Raw genomic sequence first — 24,308 nt, forward strand, 5'->3', positions numbered from 1 at the left:
GTGCATGAAATAAACAGCTTTACTGCACCGTGCAGTTATTCATAGCCTCCTGGCACACGGTGTGGTTAAGGAACTGGAAGCCCCAGCTTACTGGAGGCTCACTGGTCTCTGATCCTGTGTTCTTCCCAGTATCTGGATTGAGATCACTCAAGCTAAAATGCACACGTGTGATTCTGCAGGGAAAGTGCTGTGGGCCCTTGCTCCTGGTTTATAATGCTCCCCTCTGCATGCTGGTCCTCAGCTATACTTGTAGATCTCCTGATCCGCCCCTCCTGCTCTGCACTGGACTCGCCTGACCTCAGCACCACGTTACTGGATCCTCAGCTGATGCGCTATCCTTGCACTATTGCACTGCTAATCTGTCATTGTAGATATAACTTGCTGTAATCCTAACTTGTTGCATCCTAGTTCATATTGTATTCTAGTAGAAGTATTATTTGCACTTACTGTAAACTACACTGTATTTAAATATTTTGCATTGTAACAAATGCCCCAAAATGATTATTTTTTTTCTCTTTGTCACTCCCCAGAACGCAGCATGTGGTAAATAGGTTGCCAAGGTAATTACAAAATCACAACTGGAAATAGAATTTGAGATGCGCACGGGGTGTTGAAGTCATTTCACAGCAGCTCAGGGATTGGCTGAGGGCTGCTGAAGATTCTGGAAGTTTCCAGAAGCCCTTTGAACGTTGGAAGTGGGTGGTTGGGCTATTGGATTGGCTGAAAAATGAATGGATAGGACTGTCCTGGGGCTGAGTTTTTTTAGCACCTTCTCTCTGCTTGGAAATGCTGGTGAAGTGAGCGCTACAGGAATTGAAAAGTGTGAAGTGTTTTTTTAAAATTTATTTTAACCAGTGAACAGCAGCTTCTTTACAGAAAAAAAGCAATGATATTAACCAAGAATGAAAATGAAACTCTAACCCCTATATCCTATGGCTGCTACATACTTGGAGAAATTATTAAATATTGTTTACTTTATATTTATCTGAGGGTAGGGTGCACATTTAGACTCATTTATGTTACCCGGTTTATTCAGTCTCACATCCACAATTCTGTCCAAGACTGGCGGGACAGCCGTTTGCCCTTTGACCGTATAAATTAGGACAACTTTTTTTTGTTTTGTTTGCTAGGAATTGTTGAAGAACGACAAGCACGTGATAAAAGCTCACAGAAGACGGTTACTTATTTAGGATTTAGCTTTGTGGATCGAAATATCACATTTTAGAGCAGTCAGACTAGACGTCGTTCGTGGAGTAAAGTTTGCTGTGCATAAGTGACATATTTTATTAAAACATTAAATGACTCCACTTATGCCCTGTCCACACTATGCCTTTAAACCGCATTAGTTGCATTTAAACTGGCTTAAAAGTGCTAAATACGGTTAGCGTCCACACTGCACAGCGTTTAATACCGTACTCGAGAACCGGACTCGAGACCATCTCAGGAGGCAGTCTCGAGTCCGGTTCTAATTACATCGCATCAGGTAGTGCGGTTTATCACAAGTGTGGACGCTGTAATACCAAAATACATAAAATGTGTATCCTCCAATATCCCCAAATGCTTTGTGGTATGTTTGGCGAAATACTCAGAGCAGGCGCCTGAAGCACTTGCTATCAGTGTCCACTCCGCACGAGGTATTCATTTTTATGCTTCAAAAAATTTGTCACGACATCTCTGTTAAACTAGTGGGGAAAATAACAAAAACACAATGTTAAATTAGGCGACTGCAAAAATGAAATGCGAGTTAAAAGTAGGATCGGGGATGAACAAATTACGTAATGTGTCAGCTCTGTTTGAAATAAAATTAAGAGGACCAGAATTAGGCTCAGGCAAGATATTAATGTAAAAACAAATATTGTTTTGTAATTAACAGCCTTTTCTGAGTTTAATTATAAAACAGAATCAGCTCAATTTGTTTAAAGGGACGTCACCTGATTAAAAATAAAACCTGAAAACTTCAAGCCCTACTTGTGTGTGTGTGTGTGAGTGTGAGAGAGAGAGAGAGTGTGTGTGTGTGTTCGGATTTACTTTTTCCGCAATACTTGTTATATTTCATTTATGCAATATGGACCTCTGTTAATATGGGGCATAACACATTATTTTAAAATAAAATACAGTGCATGGTGGGATACTATCGTATTCATTTCCACGGTTCGTTGCGCTGCTGGGAATTGTTACTGAACTATTCTAATGGTGTGTGGACGCACTAAGCCTGAGTAAACATGAAACGGTACTTCAGTGTGGACGCTTTGAGCCGGATTAAGTAGACCGGTTTCGAGCACGGTTCTGCAGATCGGTGGTGCAGTGTGCACGGGGCCTTAGGCTAGCCCTTCACGCCGCGTGGGAAATGGCACGAGCCGGATCTCTCGGACAAAAAAAAGGTTGTCGTTGGTTTCTGTGGCAACGGGCGAGGAGCGAGAGAAAGATGCCGGTTATTTATCAACATTACAGTATCTATCGAAGTGGTTTGTTATTTAATAGCCTGTGTTAATTATTTTTACACGAACTATATACACAATAAATACAATTAGGAAAAGGAAGTAATAAAAATACAACAGCAACGGTGTTTGGTAAGTGGGGTCGTTTCCGCACTGCTTCATTTAATTTAATTTAAAATAATAAGCTACAAATGTTCTTGAAATAAGCCTTAATTACATATAAACATATACTATTGTAATTTTTCATTTACATTAGTACTTACGGGTGCTGATTTCCTCCCACGCGAATGAGAAACGAAGACTTGTCCTGAAAAAAAATAAATAAATAAATAGCTACCCTTTATTTGTGTTTACATATTTATTTAATTTTAAATACTACTTTTGAAACACTTGGAGTGCAAATCTACACGAAGGTGTTTAAAAGGGTCGCGCTGGAAAATGATTTTAAGTCACAGGTCGTTGAAGTAGAGGCAGGAAATCCCGATTTCACTTAAATTTCTTTGGGAGAATGTAAGGATATTTTGTACAGTATCATTATCACATGCTGTAGCATACGACTGATCTACGTATAGAAAAGCTGTAGATTTTGTATTTCCGAAAGTTGGCAGGTATGTAATTATAGTATACAATTGAAATACATGTTGTTTTATTTATTTATTTATCTGTTTATGTATTTATTCATTCAAATACCAGTATTGTGAAAGGCGTTCGCAATGTATAGACGTATTAAGATGTGTATTTGTTTGTTTGTTAGTAAAAGTATCCGCTGTTTTCACACTGTAAAAGGTATTAACAGTAGAATATCTACTGGCAGAAGCCTTTTTGAACATAAGAACATAAGAAGTTTAAACTTTAAGAACGAGAAGAGGTTTAATATTACTAGTACAAATTCCACTGCCAATAAGAAACCTCAAAAATACTGCCAGTAGTCTAAGATCAGATGTCAAAACTCCCTCTCTCTCTCTCTCTCTCTCCCTCTCTCTCTCTCTCTCTCTCTCTCTCTCTCTCTCTCTCTCTCTCTCTCTCTCTCTCTCTCTCTCTCTCTCTCTCTCTCTCTCTCTCTCCCTCCCTCTCTCTCTCTCTCTCTATCTAAAAATCTAAATTGTTAATTAACAATGTGTATTTTGCAACTACTGGATAGTAAAAGTCCTACTGGTAGTAACATCTGCCTTATTTTTTAGTTTCTCTTTGGTCTCTTTGAAACTCAGAAGTTTTAAATGGAGAGAGTCTTCATTTCTTTGCCTGTATATTTGAATTCCCCCCCCCCACAAAAAAAAAAAAAAATCATAGAAATGTCTTAATTTCTACAGGCTAGGACAAAACGTGGAGGGACCTACAATCTGGACTGGAGCAGCTGTAAAACCAGGGCAGAGTGAACATGGATCAGTTCTCATTTGAGCAAATCTTATCCAGTTCCCAAACTCCATTGAAACAACCGGACCTGTCTGCAAAACAGGTGTTTTCTTTCGCTGTCTGATTTATATGATCTACTTTTGTATATTCTGTATATAAAAACAAAAAAAAAATCATCACAAAATGTAAGCACATGCAAAGCAGTAAGAGTATTCTATCTGAGCTCTAAAACCACGAGAGAGAAAAAATAGGCTTATCAGCATAGATAATTTTGTGGATAACAATGCATCTGGATGTCTTTTTGCATGCTCCTCCTCGTTTAAATGAATGTTCTCTCCGAGTTTGAAAGTGGAAAGCCCATCAATTTGACAACAGGATCATCTAACCGGGATTTTTACTTTAAATTCCTGTCTTTGATGCACAGTCTAATCAGAGATTCAAGCTACCTGTTTGAAGAATAAAAGCACAGAATCTTTTAAAATGTTCCCTGTGTTTTAGATCTGTTAGGCTATTCCATGCATTTCTAACTCTCTGTGTAAAAAACGTGTAAAAAAATAACTTCTAGAATGATCCTGCTGGTGTCCCCTCCTTTTAACATTGTTAAATACAACACGCAATCAACTGTGCAAGTTCAGTGTTATTATTTTCTCTCCGGCTTGCATTAGCTAATGCATTTTTTAAAGTGTACACAATGAGAAAGCTTGGCCCGTGCTGTGTGATTTGTATTCAGGTAACTGTCAGTGATGAAGGAGCAAACCAAAGGACAGAAGAGATTATTGCCTCTCAGAATACGGACGAGGTACAGATAAGGTGAGGTGAACTAAATGAGTTTATTACAATGCATAGGTTAGAAAGAGATTGTGTAAAGAAATGTTTTAATCTTGCTGTGTCGCGTCCTTTTAACCCTGTTTATATGTATGTATACTTTCAGTTGATTCTTTTTTTAGCAAAGTCTGCCAGCATAGCTTTTGTTTGTAATAGTAAAACCAGCAAAAAGGCCTCTGCAGTGGATCTAAGTGAAAATGGTGTAGTCGCGCGGTGTGCAGGGTGAGTCACACAGTGCAGGTTTGTGTCCTGGCTGTGGTTTCAGAAAGGAGCGTTGCATTGGCTCTGGCGCTGCCGTGGGTTAGTGAGGCAAAACCGGCGGGGACTGTTTCTCCTCATCGCGCGACAGCGAACCCTGCTGGCCAGGCGCCCAGTGAGCTCAGAGCGGACACCTGCAGGGCTAGTCCTCCAGGGGGTAGTAGCTCGCTGACATCCGCTCTGGAGTTCCTGGGTGTGGAAGAGGAAGCTGTCTCGGTCGTGGGATCAGAGGATGCTCGCTGAACCTTCAGCTGTCCTGAGCAGCTGCGGGGAGCGGTGAGGGGAAACAACATTCCAAATCGGGGAGAAAACCAGGGGTAAAATAATTGGGCACACTAAATTACAAGCCCTGATAAAAAAAAAAAATTGTGGGACGGCTCAAGGACTGAAAGCACTAGCCTAAGATAGAGTTCTATAATTGAAAGGCTCTTGCGTATGTGAGTGTTTTCAACTAAGAGTTTGTTTTCTCTGTTGTTTTCTCTGTTTGAAGCAATTCACCTGGCATTGAGCTCCCCAGCCACGGTTCAGACAGGGTCCTTAATTATGAGCACTCACGTTATTTCTCTGCTGTCAATGCGAGGATCGAAGGGATAGAGAGAAAAGCACAGGGCCTGATTGATAAGGTCAATGTGAGTCGAAAAAGGGACCTTGAGCTGATGACAAACTTCAGAGAGAAACTCCTGATGAAGGTATTTGGAATTATTATTATTTTAAACAATTAAATCAATTTATATGGGTAGGTTGAACATACAGCTCTGGACAAAAGTTTTGCATCACCCTATAGAATTAACTAATTTTGCTTCATAAAGTCGAATGAAACCTGCTTAATAATGTTACGTTAGCATATTGAATTGCACACTGCTTTGTAGTTTTCCATATACTTAATGAAAAACTGACAACAATTGAAACATTTCAAAATCTAACATGATATACTGTACTACTATTATGGCTTCCGGTAGACGTTTGCAATATCATTTTGTAGTTTCTTTGATTAAATTATGTTAAATAAAAGATCTAAATGATGTTCATATAGTTATTTTTTTAAATGTCTCAATCCTAAAATTCTAGGTGAATCAAAACTTTTGGCCAGAGTTGTAGTGTTAACCATCACAACTTAAAATTCATGCAATTCTACCCCACTGGGCTCTACCACAGTTCAGCACAGAACACTCAGTTAGTCTTCAGGGACAGAAACTCTTATTGGTCCTAATGCACAGAACTCTCCATGTTCAGGTATAGGACTGTCACCCTTAACTATAAAACACTCAATAGTGATACCTGTAGAAATACGAAACGTGTATGATTAGTTTCACAGACCCCGATTAGTGCTTACCTGGGATTACCTAATGTTACCTTAGGTAAGGTTGTCCAAGCTGAGTGAAACCAGCCACAGAGCTCCGATAGCACACAGTACTTAAGACAGTGTTTTTAACCTATTCATAAAAGGGATTGTGAAAAATATTCAAACACACCTTGACTTGTTTCGCAATCCCACTACAGTACTTAGATAATTTTACTTTAGTTTGTTACACATTTACACACCATGTAAGGTAGACCATCTGAGCTATTCCAAGTACTGTTAAGCTGAGGGAACACGAAGCCACCTTTTCAGGAACAGTGGCTTGAAACCTAACTCCAGGAGACCTAGTTTGAGGTTTGCTGTATCAAACCCCAAGTCTCCCCTGGTGTGCCATGCTACGGTCTGAAACCTAGTCTCCTGAAACCAAGTTCCAAGCCACAAAGTGGCTTCGTGTTCCCTCAGCTTTATACATATCGTGTGTTCTAACACCTCCCGCCCAACTCCTGCTATTGGCTGTTGAGCATAATGTGACAGTATGTGTGCCTTCAGGTCTTCACACATTCAATTCAATTCAATTCAAACCTTTATTTAACCAGGTAAAGACATTGAGAACAAGTTCTCATTTAAAATGCCGACCTGGCCAAGAGGCAACATAAATACAACAAAACAACAAGACACAGACAGTTAGAGACATTACAGCAATACGGAAAAAAAAAAAAACTATTAGAATCAGTGTCTGCTCTGACAAGCACATGAAACAGGGAAAAGAGCTTCAAGTCTAGAAAAGAAAGCACCCTCTCAGATAAAACCAGGGAGTTTAAGCCTTGATTGGAACTCATTCCAATCGTGAGCAGCTGCACTAGCAGAAACACTGCTCTACATTTCTAGTTTCTTAGAAGTTTTGCTGTAGTAAATCACTTTTAGTTTACTGATAGGTAATTTGATCAGTCTGTATCCTGATGGGATAAGCCACACGATGGATGGAGTGTTTTCCAGCACCGGGGAATCCACCAGTTGTTTTTAGTCACTAGACAACCAGGTATAGGAAGTGGATACAATCCAGGGTGAGCCAGCAATCATGTAATGTGCTTAAAAAAAAAAATAATAATAATAATCCAACTGCGGCTTATCCAGGCACGGTGTAAGCTGATCAAATCCATTTTTAGAAGAAGAACATGGGTATGTTTTGTGCTTTTAAGGTTTCTGAGCTGTGTCACAAACTGGAGGACCAGTTGTATGATATTTACGAACAGGACAACAAAGTCATCCAAGACAAAATGCAGGAGTTGAGCACGATCATGCGGAGGAACGTCCACGTGAGCACGGAGCTGCAGGAAGCCTGCCACAACGTGGTGAGCCTCTACAAGGGCTTGTGCATGCAGCCTGAACTATGACACTGCAGCCCGCACTAATCCAGGTGGGCCCCAGTGCTGTATCTTGCAATAGGAGCTACACGGTTGCGTGTGGATAGAACAGTGGTCCCAAGTTCAAGGGCGTGATGATTTGACTACTTTTCAATTAATAATTCCAAAATGTAAAATGAAATGACATTAAGATATCTTCGTTTGCACAGAAGCAGAGGTTGAAAGCACAGTTTGCAATTACTTTTTTTTTGTTCATCCGCTACAACAGCAGAATTGCAGTATTCCAGATTGTAGCTGGCATGGCAGGCAGTTTTACCCACGTGCACTGGGCTAAAATATTAAACCAGGGTTTGCAGGCTTAGTTTGAGTAGCTTTTCTGTTATCCTCAAGCCTAAGCAAACCGACAACTTGTTTAAATGTTGTGTTATAATAATAATAATAAAAAAGATTTGTATGAATAAAATGCTGTTTGATATTGATGACATTTTTACACCCATTCAGTTGCCTTTTTTAATTTTTTTTTTTAAAAAGTACAAATGGCAGATTAGTTTTATTCATCAATACAAACTTAAAAAAAAAAAAAAACACAAGGCTGGCTGTTTCTCGGCTTGTTTAAAGAAAGCAGGGCTAGGCTTGTCTTAGAAAGCTGTGTCTCTGTAGCGTTACTGGAAACCATTTTGCATAAGCATGGGCGTTACATGCGCGGTCCTTCGTACCTTTGAAGTTGCTTAGGTGTGTAGACCCAGCTTGAGAAATGTTAGAAAACATTACAGCATGAGGGTTGCAAGCACCAGGATTGTTTAGAGGCGTTGACATGTACAAAACAATCGATGTCAGTCGACGTCCTATTTTATTGTGGGTTTCAGCCATTTAGGAGCTTATACTCCACTCAATTGTATCAAAAGAAGGAACATCTTCAGTTTGAAGTAGTGTTGCTGGTTTGGAGTTCATTGCTATTTATGTGGATATTTAATATGAACCAGCAGTGAAGTGATTCTCAGCATATTTATATTGCTTGACTGTAATAACAGAGAAAGTCTTTAACTTACACTGCTGCTTATTTGTAACAGTTCAAGAGATGTCTAATATTTTGCAGGTTATTTTTCCTAATATGTTTAACTGGCCCAACAGTTGTTTGTAGCTAATCTACTGATTTAAAAAAAATAAAATAACATTCTGCCTACTTCAACCACTTGGGGAGGTTTAATATATCCGTACCTGTAAGTGATATAAAATAATGTACTATGAACAGTACACCCTTGTAGATATCAGTACATGTGTGTTAATGGGATTAGTGGATTCCAGATCTCAGAATCACGTCTCGTCTCCAGTTACACCAGGAGTGTCCCTGACCCTAACCCTGCCTTTAGTGCATGCAAGAAATACCACTTAGAAAAAAAGTGCCGTGCCTTACATCCACGCGGCCGTGTTGCAGAACAGCAGGTTACCGGCACACTGTGCTGTGCCAGCTGTAGTGCGAGAGGTCTACAGAGGCCACACAATGAAGGCACGCAGCAAAAGATGTGTGTGAAAATTGCATTACATAAAAACACACCAATGCTAAAAGGTGGTTATGCAGGTTTCCATATAGAGACATAGTCAGACACCTACAGTACTGTTAAATGTATTACATCAAGTATTACAAATGAAAGGGTCACATTATCCCCAATTCCGTTAAACCACGTAAATGTCAGCTAAATTCTTTCAATCAAAGGAAACTTTACAAAAGACAAAATCACTGGAAGAGCTTTATTTACCCACAGCAGGAGGAGAACAAATGTTCCAGCAAACGTGTTTCACTCATTATTACAAAAGCAGGACAGATATTGAGCAGAGCTTACCGGTATAGAACCGTGTCAAAGGCTAGTTTGTATACAATAGGGGGCCTTTGTTTTACTACTGGTGATACAGTGCGCAGTTAAAGCTGTGTTACTGGGAGTCCTATGAGGCTGACCTGAGCTTTTCCTTTCTTACAGTTTGTCAAGTTAGATTCCTGAAGAGTAGCCAGTTACACTGAGAAACGTTTCAACTAGAAGTCCTTTTCAATGTTCAACGCATTATCAGAAACCACCTTTGTGGACTCGACTTCAAACCTTACAACGGTGATCAGAGATTACACCCAAAAAAACAGCTTCTTTAAATTGAAGCAAACTCCTCACTGTGACTGTAGAATCTAGTAAGAGTAAAGGACAAGGTTCAAGTCTCAAAGAAATTATATGAACACAACTTAGATCTTTCATTTCACAAAAGTCTACCGGAAACCATAACAGTAGTATAGTAATTCATGTCACATTTTTCAGTTTGTCAGTTTTTCCGTTAAGTCTTATGCGGTGTGTAATTCAATATGTTCAGCAGGTTTAATTTCGACTTTATCGAGCAGTTCGTTCTATAGGGGGGTGCAAAACATTTGGCCAGAGCTGTATGATTCTACATCTTGAAGAGTAAATACGTAACACAAGCTGACACCCAAAGGCAAGACACTCATCCTGGTGAGCTCAAAATAAAGTACATCTGTTTTTTATTTCTAAAACAAACAAAAGAAAAGTTGCAGCATTAACTGGCGATCACTCCCTTCAAATGGTAGAGTTCACTCAGTAGAAGATGTTGGTGTTTCTGGTTGCTGGTAAACCCTGGACTACTTCCCCACAGTGAAGGACTGAAGACCAGTGATTGCTCTGCCCAGGATCAGTGCATGAATGTCATGGGTTCCTGAGGGAGACAAGAAAGACAATACAGTTAACCAAGAAACTTTCACAAATGTTAAAAAAGCATTGTCAAATACAGATTGCAGCTGCTGTACTCATCCTGCAGTGAAAAGAAACTTCATACATTTAATGACTTCTAGTCTAAATGTTTGTCGTTTTAATATTTATTTTGGTATTTCTCAATGCAGCGCTGTTGAATGTTCAGTAGTTTATGATGATGTGTATACAGCAGAGCAGTGCACAGTGAGGGTCGATTATATTTTAAAAAACGTAATTTCTGTTTACACATGTAGGTGTCGAACATACATTTATTACAAAAACATAAATAGATGACTTGTACTGTGTCCCCTAAACGAGAATTCAATTGGGTTTTAAAATGGCAGGAATCTAAAAACAAAAAAAATCGGAAATAAAGTCAGTTAAAAGCTACAGCTGTGGCCAAAGGTTTTGCATCTCCCTGTAGAATGAACTAATTTCGCTTCATGAAGCCGAATGAAACCAGCTGAATAATGTTACGCTAACGTATTGAATTACACACCACTTTGTAGCTTTCCATATACTTAAAGGAAAAACTGACACTAAATGAAAATTTTAAATTTCAATTTTTAAATCTAACATGAAATTCTGTATTACTATTATTATGGCTTGTGTTAGACTTTTGCGATATCATATTGTAGTTTCTTTGATTACATTATGTTAAATAAAAGATGTAAAATTACAAAGCTTTTGGCCTTAGCTGTACAATCAGCAGTTCAGAGAATTCTGTTTTTATCAGAATTGTTTCAGGCATCGAGTGACACCTGGTGGTGCGCGGCTGTAACTGCACCCCGCAGTGCTTGTGTTCCCCTGGCTCCGGCGCCGCAGCGCGGGGGCGTGTCTTACCCTCGTAGGTGTTGACAGCCTCCAGGTTCATGACGTGTCTGATGACGTGATACTCGTCCGCGATGCCGTTTCCCCCCAGCATGTCCCTCGCCTGCCGCGCGATGTCCAGAGCTTTACCGCAGGAGTTCCTCTTGAGCATCGAGATCATCTCTGGGGCAGCCCTGCGAGGATGAAGCACACAGACACGCAGACTCAGAGCCAGCACCGGAAACGCTGCCTCGAACACGGAGTGGGATTGGAACACACCGACTTGTCAAATGTATGGAACTTATTTTACAAAATAGGTGGCATATTTGATAGCTGCTGCTGTACAATGAAAACAGGGCACTCAAGTTTAAAATAACTTCTGAACTAAATAACTAAAAGAAAAAAAAAACATTATTAGAGGTAGGTGTAATCAGCAACTAATGACCTCTTGTATTCAAAAATACAACTGAAAACATGCATGTGTTTAATATTACAGTATATACTAATATGAATTGAGAAAACTGGTTTAGAAGAAAAATATATATATACTGTTCCCCTAAAGCCTTTAACATCCTTCTTGTATGCATGTTTATTGAAGGTAAAACACACATAATGTGGCCGGTTTTAATAAAGATAACCAGGGATCCCCCTGATAGCACAGTCATACAGTTACAAAATCAGAATAAAATAGTCAATACAAAAATCTGACTTGGTTTGAAGCTATATATTGAAGCTAGCACAAGCTCAAAGGATTGCCCACAGAAGTTCATGATCATGAAAGCGGTTTGAAATGAGACTAGCTCATTTACATCAGCAGCAGATCTGAGATCAAATCTATTTCAATGAAACTGTGTGTTTGTGTGTGTGTGTGTCTGTGTGTCTGTCAGCCTCAGTTAGGATTGCAGGCTGCAGAACTGCATCTCTCCACACTGATAAGAACATAAGAAAGATTCCAAACGAGAGGAGGCCATTCGGCCCATCATGCTCGTTTGGTTGTTAGTAGCTTATTGATCCCAGAATCTCATCAAGCAGCTTCTTGAAGGATCCCAGGGTGTCAGCTTCAACAACATTACTGGTGGAAGTTACCTAATGAGCGTCCAATGAGAAGGATGTGAGAGACGGGTTTCAAATCTCTGACTGCAGAACAATAATATCTAGGCTGAACGACTGAATACATGATACTGTCAGGGAAATAGTGGAGGTTGGTGAATTAACTTATAAATAGCAGTTGAAAATAATTGTTACACACACACAGGTTTGCCTCTTGTGTAAGATCAGGGTGCAGAGTGGATTGCAGACTGCGGGTGGACCCGGCTGCAGCCCCAGTCTGATACACTGGGAACGAGAGGAGAGTGAGTTTCACAGACAGAAACAGAACAGCAGCAAACGTAACAAACCTTACATTTCCACGGCCCTGCTGCAGATTGTACTGACTTCTGCATTGGCATGTCTGACGCTGTGACTGTGTGAATGTATGGTGAGGTTATTCCCTAGTTAAATGAATTGAAGAGGGTGCCAGGTTATGTGTGTGTGTGTGTGTGCCACGGCATTGCTCCCACAGTGATGCCGTGGCTAAGCCTCTTACTTTTTCTGATCGATTAGCCTGCCCAGCTGCAGACAGGACTGCAGCCCGATGGTGATCTCAGTCAGCATGTCCGCCATCTTCTTCTGCATCAGCTGGTTCCTGGCCAGGGGCACACCGAACTGGACCCTGGAGCGAGACAAGCAAGACAGGGAGAAATCACACAGGGAGCACGGAGAGAGGCCAGCGCTGCAGGGCAGGGAGCACAGAGAGAGGCCAGCACTGCAGGGAGCGTCACACAGGGAGCACAGAGAGAGGCCAGCACTGCAGGGAGCGTCACACAGGGAGCACGGAGAGAGGCCAGCACTGCAGGGAGCGTCACACAGGGAGCACGGAGAGAGGCCAGCACTGCAGGGCAGGGAGCACAGAGAGAGGCCAGCACTGCAGGGCAGGAAGCACGGAGAGAGGCCAGCGCTGCAGGGCAGGAAGCACGGAGAGAGGCCAGCGCTGCAGCGCAGGACAGGGAGCGTCACACAGGGAGCACGGAGAGGCCAGCGCTGCAGGGCAGGGAGCGTCACACAGGGAGCACTGAGAGAGGCCAGCGCTGCAGGACAGGGAGCGTCACACAGGGAGCACGGAGAGAGGCCAGCACTGCAGGGAGCGTCACACAGGGAGCACGAAGATGGGCCAGCACTGCAGGGCAGGGAGCGTCACACAGGGAGCACGGAGACAGGCCAGCACTGCAGGGCAGGGAGCGTCACACAGGGAGCACGGAGACAGGCCAGCACTGCAGGGCAGGGAGCGTCACACAGGGGGCATGGAGAGAGGCCAGCGCTGCAGGGAGCATCACACAGGGAGCATGGAGAGAGGCCAGCGTTGAAGCTTACTGTCTGTCTGATTAGTTTAAGATTTTGAACAATAAGACTGTTTAAAACAGCAACCGATAGAGCTACAGTGTTTTCAATAGTCACATGTGTATAGATCACATGTAAAAAACAGAAATTAAATGATGAAAAAAACAATAAAGTTATTAAACTTATTAAAAACATAATAATTAAACTCCGATATCAGCCATTTCGCTCATTCCGTTTTGCACTTTGCTGAAACAACACAGAAACAGCAGGACAAAGAAGGCTGTTATACTGAGGAACTGGAAATGGAGCAGACCGCTCTGCACAAACGTTCTATAGAATTCACTGACTCCGCTTCATAAAGTGGAATGAAACCTGCTGAATAATGTGACGTCAACATACTGAATTGCACACCACTGTGTAGTTTTCCCACAAACTTAACGAAAAACTGACCAACTGAAAAATGTGACATTTTGAAACTCTAACATGAAATGCTGTACTACTATTATGGCTTCCAGTAGTCTTCTGCAATATAATTTTGTAGTTTCTTTGATTACATGATGTTAAATAAAATATCTAAAATTATGTTCATATAGTGTTTTTTTTTTTGTTTTTTTTTAATTAATCTCAGTCCTAAAATTCAAGCTGATGCTAAATTTGTGACCCGAGCCGCAGCGCTCCCTCTTCATCTCCTAACCCACAGTGAACACTGAAAGCTGTGAATGAGTTCAGGGGTTTTCTTTCTGCAGCCTCCTCCCCTCCACTCACCTGTCCAAGGTGTACTGGCGCGCAGCGTGGAAACAGAACTCCGCCGCCCCCAGTGCCCCCCACGAGATCCCGTAGCGGGCGCTGTTCAGACACCCGAAGGGGCCCTGCGGAGAGGAGGAGAAGGGCCGGTCAGAGACGCGCACTCTGGAGCTAGAAACAGGACACCCCTTCCTGCCGCGTTTCCAGCTCCACGTACAGTTCACACACTGCTGAAGCAGCTTTCAGCTGTGTGCACCCAGTCGGGGTCATTTCCTTACCCCCCCCCCCCCCCCCAATTCTTTTTTTAAATCAATCCCCCCGACACATCGCTGATGCATTCAGCAGCATTCTGTTAAAACAAGCTTCTCGCTGTGGTTAACAAACGAAGTCACCGCGTTTGTTAGTCAATTAAAATGGTTCAGCTGCTTCCATTTGAAACCCCATCACAACAACAAAACCGGGTCTCTAAATCGAAATCGCTCACCGCCAGGCCGGTGGCGTGCGGCAGCAGGTTCTCCTCGGGCACCTCCACGTCCTCCATGACGATCATGCCCGTGGACGAGGCGCGCAGAGAGAACTTGCCCTGGATCTGCGGGGTGGAGAGCCCTGGCATGCCTCGCTCCAGCAGGAACCCCCGCACCTCCCCGTCCTCGCACTTCGCCCACACCACGCACACATCCGCCATCGGGGAGCTGGTGATCCTGAGACACAGCAGAGGAGGAGGAACGGTTACAAAGAGACCAGCAGAGCTCGCACGGGTCTGAGGAGCTGGGGGCCACCAGAACTCGGTCCAGTTAGAAACAACATGACTAGGTAACCCATTCCATCCCCTCACCACTCTCTGTGTGAAGAAGAGTCTCCTTCAGCAACATGACTAGGTAACCCATTCCATCCCCTCACCACTCTCTGTGTGAAGAGTCTCCTTCAGCAGCATGACTAGGTAACCCATTCCATCCCCTCACCACTCTCTGTGTGAAGAAGAGTCTCCTTCAGCAACATGACTAGGTAACCCATTCCATCCCCTCACCACTCTCTGTGTGAAGAAGAGTCTCCTTCAGCAACATGACTAGGTAACCCATTCCATCCTCTCACCACTCTCTATGTGAAGAAGAGTCTCCTTCAGCAACATGACTAGGTAACCCATTCCATCCCCTCACCACTCTCTGTGTGAAGAAGAGTCTCCTTCAGCAACATGACTAGGTAACCCATTCCATCCCCTCACCACTCTCTGTGTGAAGAGTCTCCTTCAGCAGCATGACTAGGTAACCCATTCCATCCCCTCACCACTCTCTGTGTGAAGAAGAGTCTCCTTCAGCAACATGACTAGGTAACCCATTCCATCCCCTCACCACTCTCTATGTGAAGAAGAGTCTCCTTCAGCAACATGACTAGGTAACCCATTCCATCCCCTCACCACTCTCTGTGTGAAGAAGAGTCTCCTTCAGCAACATGACTAGGTAACCCATTCCATCCCCTCACCACTCTCTATGTGAAGAAGAGTCTCCTTCAGCAACATGACTAGGTAACCCATTCCATCCCCTCACCACTCTCTGTGTGAAGAAGAGTCTCCTTCAGCAACATGACTAGGTAACCCGTTCCATCCCCTCACCACTCTCTGTGTGAAGAGTCTCCTTCAGCAGCATGACTAGGTAACCCATTCCATCCCCTCACCACTCTCTGTGTGAAGAAGAGTCTCCTTCAGCAACATGACTAGGTAACCCATTCCATCCCCTCACCACTCTCTGTGTGAAGAAGAGTCTCCTTCAGCAACATGACTAGGTAACCCATTCCATCCCCTCACCACTCTCTGTGTGAAGAAGAGTCTCCTTCAGCAACCTGACTAGGTAACCCATTCCATCCCCTCACCACTCTCTGTGTGAAGAGTCTCCTTCAGCAGCATGACTAGGTAACCCATTCCATCCCCTCACCACTCTCTGTGTGAAGAAGAGTCTCCTTCAGCAACATGACTAGGTAACCCATTCCATCCCCTCCCCACTCTCTGTGTGAAGAAGAGTCTCCTTCAGCAACATGACTAGGTAACCCATTCCATCCCCTCCCCACTCTCTGTGTGAAGAAGAGTCTCCTTCAGCAACATGACTAGATAACCCATTCCATCCCCTCCCCACTCTCTGTGTGAAGAAGAGTCTCCTTCAGCAACATGACTAGGTAACCCATTCCATCCCCTCCCCACTCTCTGTGTGAAGAAGAGTCTCCTTCCCTCTGTCCTAAATCCATCTTCCCTTTTCAACTGTGATTCCTAGTTTCAGTGCTCAAAGTATTGGTTAGTGTTAACTTTGTCTTCACCTTTTGAGATTTGAAAGACTTCAAAAATCATGTCCTAACTCTTCCTCGTACTTGGCGAAATAGATTCAGTTCATCCAATCCCGATCCTGGAGGGGGATTCCGCTCCAGGTTTTACAGATGAGATACTGAGCTACTTCAGGGTCTGGATGGAGGTTTAATCGGTTCAATTAAACAATTTAGAACAGGGTTGGAACAAAGACCAGGAGTGGAATAGCTAGCTTTGGCCAGCCCTGCTTTGGGTCCTGTGATGAGTCTGGTTGGTGGACTCTCTGCAACGCTGCAATGTCATCTGTGTTCTGTGGGGACCTCAGTAACCTCCTTTGATTACTGCTCTACACTTTTGGCTACAACCGGACTCCTGCACAGACAGCAATGGGCCGGCCGAACCTACCAGGTCTTGGTTCCGTTGAGGGTGAAGGTTCTGCTGGAGGGGTTGAAGCGGGCCCGGGTCTCCATGCTGCCTGGGTCGCTGCCGTGGTTCGGTTCTGTGAGCCCGAAACAGCCCAGCAGCTCACCCCGGGCTGAGGAACGAGAGAGAGAAGATCGACAGTAAATTGCAGTATGGATCAAGAAGTCCAATTCTCACCCAGTTTGTGTGCGTAATGATTCACTGTGCCTCGATGAATCGTGATGCTTTCTTTCTAGGATATATCATATCGTAATAGAGGTGATCTGTATCGTGTGTATTGTGACACAAGACCAAAAGCACAGCAGAACTCACTGCAGTTCACCAAGTGCTTCCTGAATGATCAAGAAGTGTGTTTCACAGTTATGGATGCATGCATGATCCCCCCGATGCCTTTAATTAGTCTTTTAACAAGATAGTCCCTCATTAAATGATCACGCGATCACACAAGCAGCCCCTTGGGACACGTTTCATGTGTCGTGTCGTGACGCGAGTGTGCGGTTACACCCTTACCTAGCTTGGGCAGGTACTTCTGTTTCTGCTCCTCGGTCCCGTACGTGTAGATGGGGTGCATGACCAGGGAGGACTGGACACTCATCACTGACCGGTAGCTGCTGTCCACTCTCTCAACCTCCCGGGCAATCAGGCCATAAGCCACATAAGAGGTGCCGGCACAGTCATACCCTGTAGAGACAGACAGGGGGCAGCAGAGTTAATAACGCAGCACCGCAGAAACACACAGTCATACCCTGTAGAGACAGACAGGGGGCAGCAGAGTTAATAATACCCTGCAGTGACAGACAGGGGGCAGCACTGCAGACACACACAGTCATACCCTGTAGAGACAGACAGGGGGCAGCGCTGCAGACACACACAGTCATACCCTGTAGAGACAGACAGGGGGCAGCAGAGTTAATAACGCAGCACCACAGAAATACACAGTCATACCCTGCAGTGACAGACAGGGGGCAGCACTGCAGACACACACACAGTCATACCCTGCAGTGACAGACAGGGGGCAGCACTGCAGACACACACAGTCATACCCTGTAGAGACAGACAGGGGGCATCACTGCAGAAACACACAGTCATACCCTGCAGTGACAGACAGGGGGCAGCACTGCAGACACACACAGCCAGAGCACAGGGAGGCGAACTAAAATGAGACTTAGGGGCCGAGACCAAATGCACAAGACTAGAGAAACTGTATTGAACTCGAGAGAATTGTGTCAATTTGGAAATGAGTCTGTCCTTAACTAGAAGCCATGTTTTATACAGTAATAATAAAAGACGCTTTAAGTGATTCAGCGATTCTGGCTGACAAAATGTCTTCAATAAACCTCCGTTCGCTACACAGGTCTCGCACGTGCAGTTTGAAAGAAGCACGTGGATTTTCATTTTGAAATCCGTTTCCTGTTTTCAAAACGGAACCGCGTTCATTTGGAACTTTACCTTTAATAGTCGGCCCCAGCACTCCCAGTTCTCCCATCTCGTTCACAATCTCGCGGTGGAACACTGAAAAGAAAACAAAAGAATGATCTCGCAGCCCACTTCCCTGCTTCACGAGACAGAAAGCAATCGTTTTAACACCGAACTGTGTTTCATAACAAGAAACGGATACACCCAAGAGCGCTCTGCAGTGTGGAGAGTGGAGTTCTCTTTCCTATACTGCTAGAGCGCTCTGCAGTGTCGAGAGGGGAGTTCTCTTTCCTGTACTGCTAGAGCGCTCTGCAGTGTCGAGGGGAGTTCTCTTTCCTATACTGCTAGAGCGCTCTGCAGTGTGGAGAGTGGAGTTCTCTTTCCTATACTGCTAGAGCGCTCTGCAGTGTGGAGAGTGGAGTTCTCTTTCCTATACTGCGAGAGCGCTCTGCAGTGTTAAGAGTGGAGTTCTCTTTCCTATACTGCTAGAGCGCTCTGCAGTGTGGAGAGTGGAGTTCTCTTTCCTATACTGCTGGAGCACTCTGCAGTGTTGAGAGTGGAGTTCTCTTTCCTATACTGCTAGAGCGCTCTGCAGTGTTGAGAGGGGAGTTCTCTTTCCTATACTGCTAGAGCGCTCTGCAGTGTTGAGAGGGGAGCTCTCTTTCCTATACTGCTAGAGCGCTCTGCAGTGTTAAGAGTGGAGTTCTCTTTCCTATACTGCTAGAGCGCTCTGCAGTTTTGAGAGTGGAGCTCTCTTTCCTATACTGCTAGAGCGCTCTGCAGTGTTAAGAGTGGAGTTCTCTTTCCTATACTGCTAGAGCGGTCTGCAGTGTTGAGTGGAGTTCTCTTTCCTGTACTGCTAGAGCGCTCTGCAGTGTGGAGAGTGGAGTTCTCTTTCCTATACTGCTAGAGCGCTCTGCAGTGTCGAGAGGGGAGCTCTCTTTCCTATACTGCTAGAGCGCTCTGCAGTGTTGAGAGTGGAGTTCTCTTTCCTATACTGCTAGAGCGCTCTGCAGTGTTGAGAGTGGAGTTCTCTTTCCTGTACTGCTAAAGCGCTCTGCAGTGTTGAGAGTGGAGTTCTCTTTCCTATACTACTAGAGCGCTCTGCAGTGTCGAGAGGGGAGCTCTCTTTCCTATACTGCTAGAGCGCTCTGCAGTGTTGAGTGGAGTTCTCTTTCCTGTACTGCTAGAGCGCTCTGCAGTGTTGAGAGTGGAGTTCTCTTTCCTATACTGCTAGAGCGCTCTGCAGTGTTGAGAGTGGAGCTCTCTTTCCTATACTGCTAGAGCGCTCTGCAGTGTTGAGAGTGGAGTTCTCTTTCCTATACTGCTAGAGCGCTCTGCAGTGTTGAGAGTGGAGTTCTCTTTCCTATACTGCTGGAGCGCTCTGCAGTGTTGAGAGCGGAGTTCTCTTTCCTATACTGCTAGAGCGCTCTGCAGTGTTGAGAGTGGAGTTCTCTTTCCTATACTGCTAGAGCGCTCTGCAGTGTTGAGAGTGGAGTTCTCTTTCCTATACTGCTGGAGCGCTCTGCAGTGTTGAGAGTGGAGTTCTCTTTCCTATACTGCTAGAGCGCTCTGCAGTGTTGAGAGTGGAGTTCTCTTTCCTATACTGCTAGAGCGCTCTGCAGTGTTGAGAGTGGAGTTCTCTTTCCTATACTGCTAGAGCGCTCTGCAGTGTTGAGAGTGGAGCTCTCTTTCCTATACTGCTAGAGCGCTCTGCAGTGTTGAGAGTGGAGTTCTCTTTCCTATAATGCTAGAGCGCTCTGCAGTGTTGAGAGTGGAGTTCTCTTTCCTGTACTGCTAGAGCGCTCTGCAGTGTTGAGAGTGGAGCTCTCTTTCCTATACTGCTAGAGCGCTCTGCAGTGTCGAGAGTGGAGTTCTCTTTCCTATACTGCTGGAGCGCTCTGCAGTGCTGAGGGGGCGGTACCTTCGTTGCGATTGGCCATGAGGATGCGTGGCATGAGTTTGTCTTGGCAGTACGTGCGGAAGGTGTCTCGGATCATCTTCTCCTCCTCCGTCAGCTGACCCTCCAGCTCCAGAGCGTCTTTCCAGTCAAACTGCACCTTCGCTGGGGGGCAGACACAGAGACAGGCGCTTCAGAAGAGCAGGAAAGGACACACACACACACCGAGGCAGGACCACACATGCCAGCCTCCGACAAGGTCTGTGTTCTACCAAATACAATACAGCAAGTAGCTTCAAATTAAACTTGTATTGCAATTGATAAAATGTCATTTTATGGTACATTTATTGATACTGGTGTTCAAGTGATAGAGTAGGAAGCGCCAGCACCATCTAGTGGACAGCAGGGTATTGCCAGCAAAACAAAAGCATACTTGATCTACAGTCACGGATCTAGCCTGTGTTGTCTTTGTCAGACAACTGGAACTGTACTTTGAGATACATGAGCTATATCCTTTCAGAACTGCACACGGGACCCCTAAACAGCACACAGAAGCACACAAGAGGTACTTACGCTTTTTGACAGCCTGTCGGAGCTTCCCGTCGCTATCTGTAATACACAAGACAGTCCCGTCAAACAGGACAGACCCAGCAGCGGGACGGGGCTGGACTCTCACCCCCCCTGAATGCCTCGTCAGGGCACTTCTCTTAACCCAGCATTTGAATTGAGTCAAAGAATAAGACAACTCATGCAATGAGAATCCGTTTCCATTCACAGAGGGGGACAGAGAGGGGCTGCTTGATATTTCAGTTTTTTATTTTTCTTAAAAATATTTCCCAACATAAAACCAATGTCACCTTACAATAACTGATTTTGAGTTTCAGTGTTTTAAAATAAAATATCAAACAGAACGAAATTTCAGTGTACCATTTGTAATTCAGTAATATGAGAGAATTGGTCAGGGGTCTGAATACTTTTGCAAGGCACTGTATATATAATATAGAAACATATAATATGTATGTATTTTTTAATAGTGTAATTTCAGTAAAATTAGGAGGTGAAATACACTTTTATACATGAAAGAAATTGAGCAGCACTTTGCCTTCATATATTTCACAATCTTTTTTCTGTGTGATAACAGGGTAGCACAGCTATGTATTGTCTTGCATTGGTTTCACTGCACACCTGGGTCTTGTGCTCTGTACCTGACCCGCTTACCTTTCTGTGGGGCCGCAGTGCTCTGCGTTCGTGCCGCCATCAGAGCCACTCCACGTCCGTTACATGTCAGGAGGCGTGCCGCTGCGCTGCGTAAAGCCATCGCGATTCCTGTCAAAACAGCAGAGACACCGGGGCTCAGCCTGGCTGCATGCCTTCAAAACAGCACAGACACCGGGGCTCAGCCTGGCTGCATGCCTTCAAAACAGCACAGACACCGGGGCTCAGCCTGGCTGCATGCCTTCAAAACAGCACAGACACCGGGGCTCAGCCAGGCCTTCAAAACAGCACAGACACCGGGGCTCAGCCAGGCTGCATGCCTTCAAAACAGCACAGACACCGGGGCTCAGCCAGGCCTTCAAAACAGCACAGACACCGGGGCTCAGCCAGGCTGCATGCCTTCAAAACAGCACAGACACCGGGGCTCAGCCAGGCTGCATGCCTTCAAAACAGCACAGACACCGGGGCTCAGCCAGGCCTTCAAAACAGCACAGACACCGGGGCTCAGCCTGGCTGCATGCCTTCAAAACAGCACAGACACCGGGGCTCAGCCTGGCCTTCAAAACAGCACAGACACCGGGGCTCAGCCAGGCTGCATGCCTTCAAAACAGCACAGACACCAGGGCTCAGCCTGGCCTTCAAAACAGCACAGACACCGGGGCTCAGCCAGGCTGCATGCCTTCAAAACAGCACAGACACCGGGGCTCAGCCAGGCCTTCAAAACAGCACAGACACCGGGGCTCAGCCAGGCTGCATGCCTTCAAAACAGCACAGACACCGGGGCTCAGCCAGGCTGCATGCCTTCAAAACAGCACAGACACCGGGGCTCAGCCAGGCCTTCAAAACAGCACAGACACCGGGGCTCAGCCAGGCTGCATGCCTTCAAAACAGCACAGACACCGGGGCTCAGCCAGGCCTTCAAAACAGCACAGACACCGGGGCTCAGCCAGGCCTTCAAAACAGCACAGACACCGGGGCTCAGCCAGGCTGCATGCCTTCAAAACAGCACAGACACCGGGGCTCAGCCTGGCTGCATGCCTTCAAAACAGCACAGACACCGGGGCTCAGCCTGGCCTTCAAAACAGCACAGACGCCTCCTCAAGACACACCTGTTCAGAAAGCACCTGTAACCCTCACAGCTCTCCACTATACTGGACTACATGGCACCCAGCTGTACCAGTACCTGCATCAGCTTGTACCTGCACTGAACCGCTCCAGGTGTATTCAGCTACTGCTCTAAACTAGAACTGCTTACTGTATCTTGTGTTTGATTTTACTCTTACAGGTAACCACACTCAGGCTATTCTCATCCATTTGTCATACTTCCTATGTGTTCTTAAGGAGGCTGTGTGGTCCAGTGGTTAAAGAAAAGGGCTTGAAACCAGGAGGTCCCCGGTTCAAATCCCACCTCAGCCACTGACTCATTGTGTGACCCTGAGCAAGTCACTTAACCTCCTTGTGCTCCGTCTTTCGGGTGAGACGTAGTTGTAAGTGACTCTGCAGCTGATGCATAGTTCACACACCCTAGTCTCTGTAAGTCTGCTAAATAAACTAATAATAAACATGGACTTTACTCATATAAGCAATGGTTTACTATACGATTTAACTGCTCTTAGTCAAACTCGCTCTTACTTTACAGTTTTGTTTTTTTTTATTTTACTCTGGCTTGAATTTGATTTTATGGGACTTTCATAACTGCTCTTACCTGTATTATGATATTCTGTAATGTGATCGTTTATAATGCGACGAACCTGTAATGTGATATTTTACAACGCGATACTTTGTACTGTGATATTTTGTAACAAGTGTAAGTCTAAGCTTGCGTTTCCGCATTTTTAAGATTTACTGACACACACACACACAAGTTACAATAACGAACTCTCCGTGTTAAACGTGTTTTGCAGGTAGTGTTCATGTCTCTCGGTGAACTGCTTTCGTCTTATAGTTGCGAGAGAAAGGTCATTTTAAATCGCTTTGCTGAGTGTTGACCTTTTGAAATGCGTCCCGATTTGGGTCGATTATGCCAGGTTACCGAACCATGAAACGCAACGAGTCGATAACCTTGGTCAAACGATCTGCCCCTTGTTTAAAACGCCAGTGTGTTACACGATCTGTACTCGATTATACAAACTTTCAGGATCGGTCACCCGTCTGACAGCGATCTGCTCACCTGTCAGGGTATATGTGCGCTCCACGACACGCACATATATAATATCTTTATAAATCGCACGCTTAATGAAATAACCAAAACTTACTGGACTTCGCTGGTTGCACTGAGCTCTGGAAGAACACCGCCGCTTGTCACTGGCGATCAGGCTGCATGTGACGTCAAGGGGACCCCACTGACGTAATAGGATAGGGTGTTCTGCCGCGCCATTTTGAGTGTGTCAAATCACTACATTCATGTGATCATTTCAAGCTAGTTCAGTTTGTCTCCTCTCGAATTCAGAATAAGTAGGAGTAGCCGGCTTTTTGAAAATTGACTTTTTTTTTTTAAAAAAAAAAAAAGCAATTCTCTCCCTAAACTTATTGAACACGTTTTAAATTTTAGATTTAGACAATGATTCAGTGCCGTCAAAAATGCATCTCACATTTTTGTTCGTTTTTTGTATGCGTAGTGTGAAAGCAGTTGCGGTTGAACGGGAGACTTTTTTTTTTTTTTTTTTTTTCAGTAAGACTCGCTCTGGATTTATTTTTTGCCACACACAAAATGGCTGTCTTTGCGCGTCGGGAGGGAGAGCCCTGGAAATATGCGGCTCGCCCAATGGCGTTCGAGTGGGCGGTGGCTCTGGAACTCGGGCTCTGATTGGCTGCATTGGTGGGGCGTGTGTATGCGGATTAGACGGCGCTCA

The 24,308-nt window shown here is 44.7% G+C and overlaps 2 protein-coding genes across 5 annotated transcripts; one reads left to right on the top strand and one right to left on the bottom strand.

The window, feature by feature from the left end:
- The first annotated feature begins 264 nt into the window (after positions 1-264).
- On the top strand, positions 265-8,035 carry syce2 (synaptonemal complex central element protein 2). 3 transcript variants are annotated; one of them, XM_059007036.1, is made up of 5 exons: positions 265-560; positions 3,749-3,894; positions 4,522-4,601; positions 5,365-5,563; positions 7,374-8,035. In XM_059007036.1, exons 2-5 carry the CDS (start codon positions 3,817-3,819, stop codon positions 7,566-7,568), a joined length of 552 nt encoding a protein of 183 aa, XP_058863019.1. In that variant the 5' UTR covers positions 265-560; positions 3,749-3,816; the 3' UTR covers positions 7,569-8,035. The 3 variants fall into 3 exon arrangements, with proteins under 3 accessions (XP_058863019.1, XP_058863020.1, XP_058863018.1); XM_059007037.1 differs by lacking the exon at positions 265-560 and adding an exon at positions 1,572-1,634; XM_059007035.1 differs by lacking the exon at positions 265-560 and adding an exon at positions 2,382-2,570.
- A 2,004-nt stretch (positions 8,036-10,039) lies between these two features.
- LOC117965561 (glutaryl-CoA dehydrogenase, mitochondrial-like) lies at positions 10,040-23,838 on the bottom strand. 2 transcript variants are annotated; one of them, XM_059007033.1, is made up of 12 exons: positions 23,712-23,838; positions 21,460-21,567; positions 20,815-20,850; positions 20,266-20,406; positions 18,375-18,437; positions 17,436-17,606; positions 16,908-17,037; positions 14,697-14,913; positions 14,234-14,337; positions 12,678-12,803; positions 11,126-11,286; positions 10,040-10,247 (listed from the first exon to the last, which is right to left on the bottom strand). In XM_059007033.1, exons 2-12 carry the CDS (start codon positions 21,557-21,559, stop codon positions 10,174-10,176), a joined length of 1,323 nt encoding a protein of 440 aa, XP_058863016.1. In that variant the 5' UTR covers positions 21,560-21,567; positions 23,712-23,838; the 3' UTR covers positions 10,040-10,173. The 2 variants fall into 2 exon arrangements, with proteins under 2 accessions (XP_058863016.1, XP_058863017.1); XM_059007034.1 differs by lacking the exon at positions 23,712-23,838 and adding an exon at positions 23,627-23,645.
- Between the last annotated feature and the right edge of the window lie 470 nt (positions 23,839-24,308).

Source organism: Acipenser ruthenus, chromosome 34, assembly GCF_902713425.1.
Source record: "Acipenser ruthenus chromosome 34, fAciRut3.2 maternal haplotype, whole genome shotgun sequence".
In the NCBI taxonomy this organism is placed as follows: domain Eukaryota; kingdom Metazoa; phylum Chordata; class Actinopteri; order Acipenseriformes; family Acipenseridae; genus Acipenser; species Acipenser ruthenus.

Coding starts and splice junctions, on each gene's coding strand:
- syce2 (XM_059007036.1), top strand. CDS start 3,817: ATGGATCAGTTCTCATTTGAGCAAATCTTATCCAGTTCCCAAACTCCA. Junction 3,895..4,521: donor CGGACCTGTCTGCAAAACAG/GTGTTTTCTTTC, acceptor ATTTGTATTCAG/GTAACTGTCAGTGATGAAGG. Junction 5,564..7,373: donor GAGAGAAACTCCTGATGAAG/GTATTTGGAATT, acceptor TGTGCTTTTAAG/GTTTCTGAGCTGTGTCACAA.
- LOC117965561 (XM_059007033.1), bottom strand. CDS start 21,559: ATGGCTTTACGCAGCGCAGCGGCACGCCTCCTGACATGTAACGGACGT. Junction 14,914..16,907: donor CTCAACGGAACCAAGACCTG/GTAGGTTCGGCC, acceptor GCTGTGTCTCAG/GATCACCAGCTCCCCGATGG. Junction 11,287..12,677: donor AGGCTAATCGATCAGAAAAA/GTAAGAGGCTTA, acceptor TCATCCTCGCAG/GGCTGCCCCAGAGATGATCT.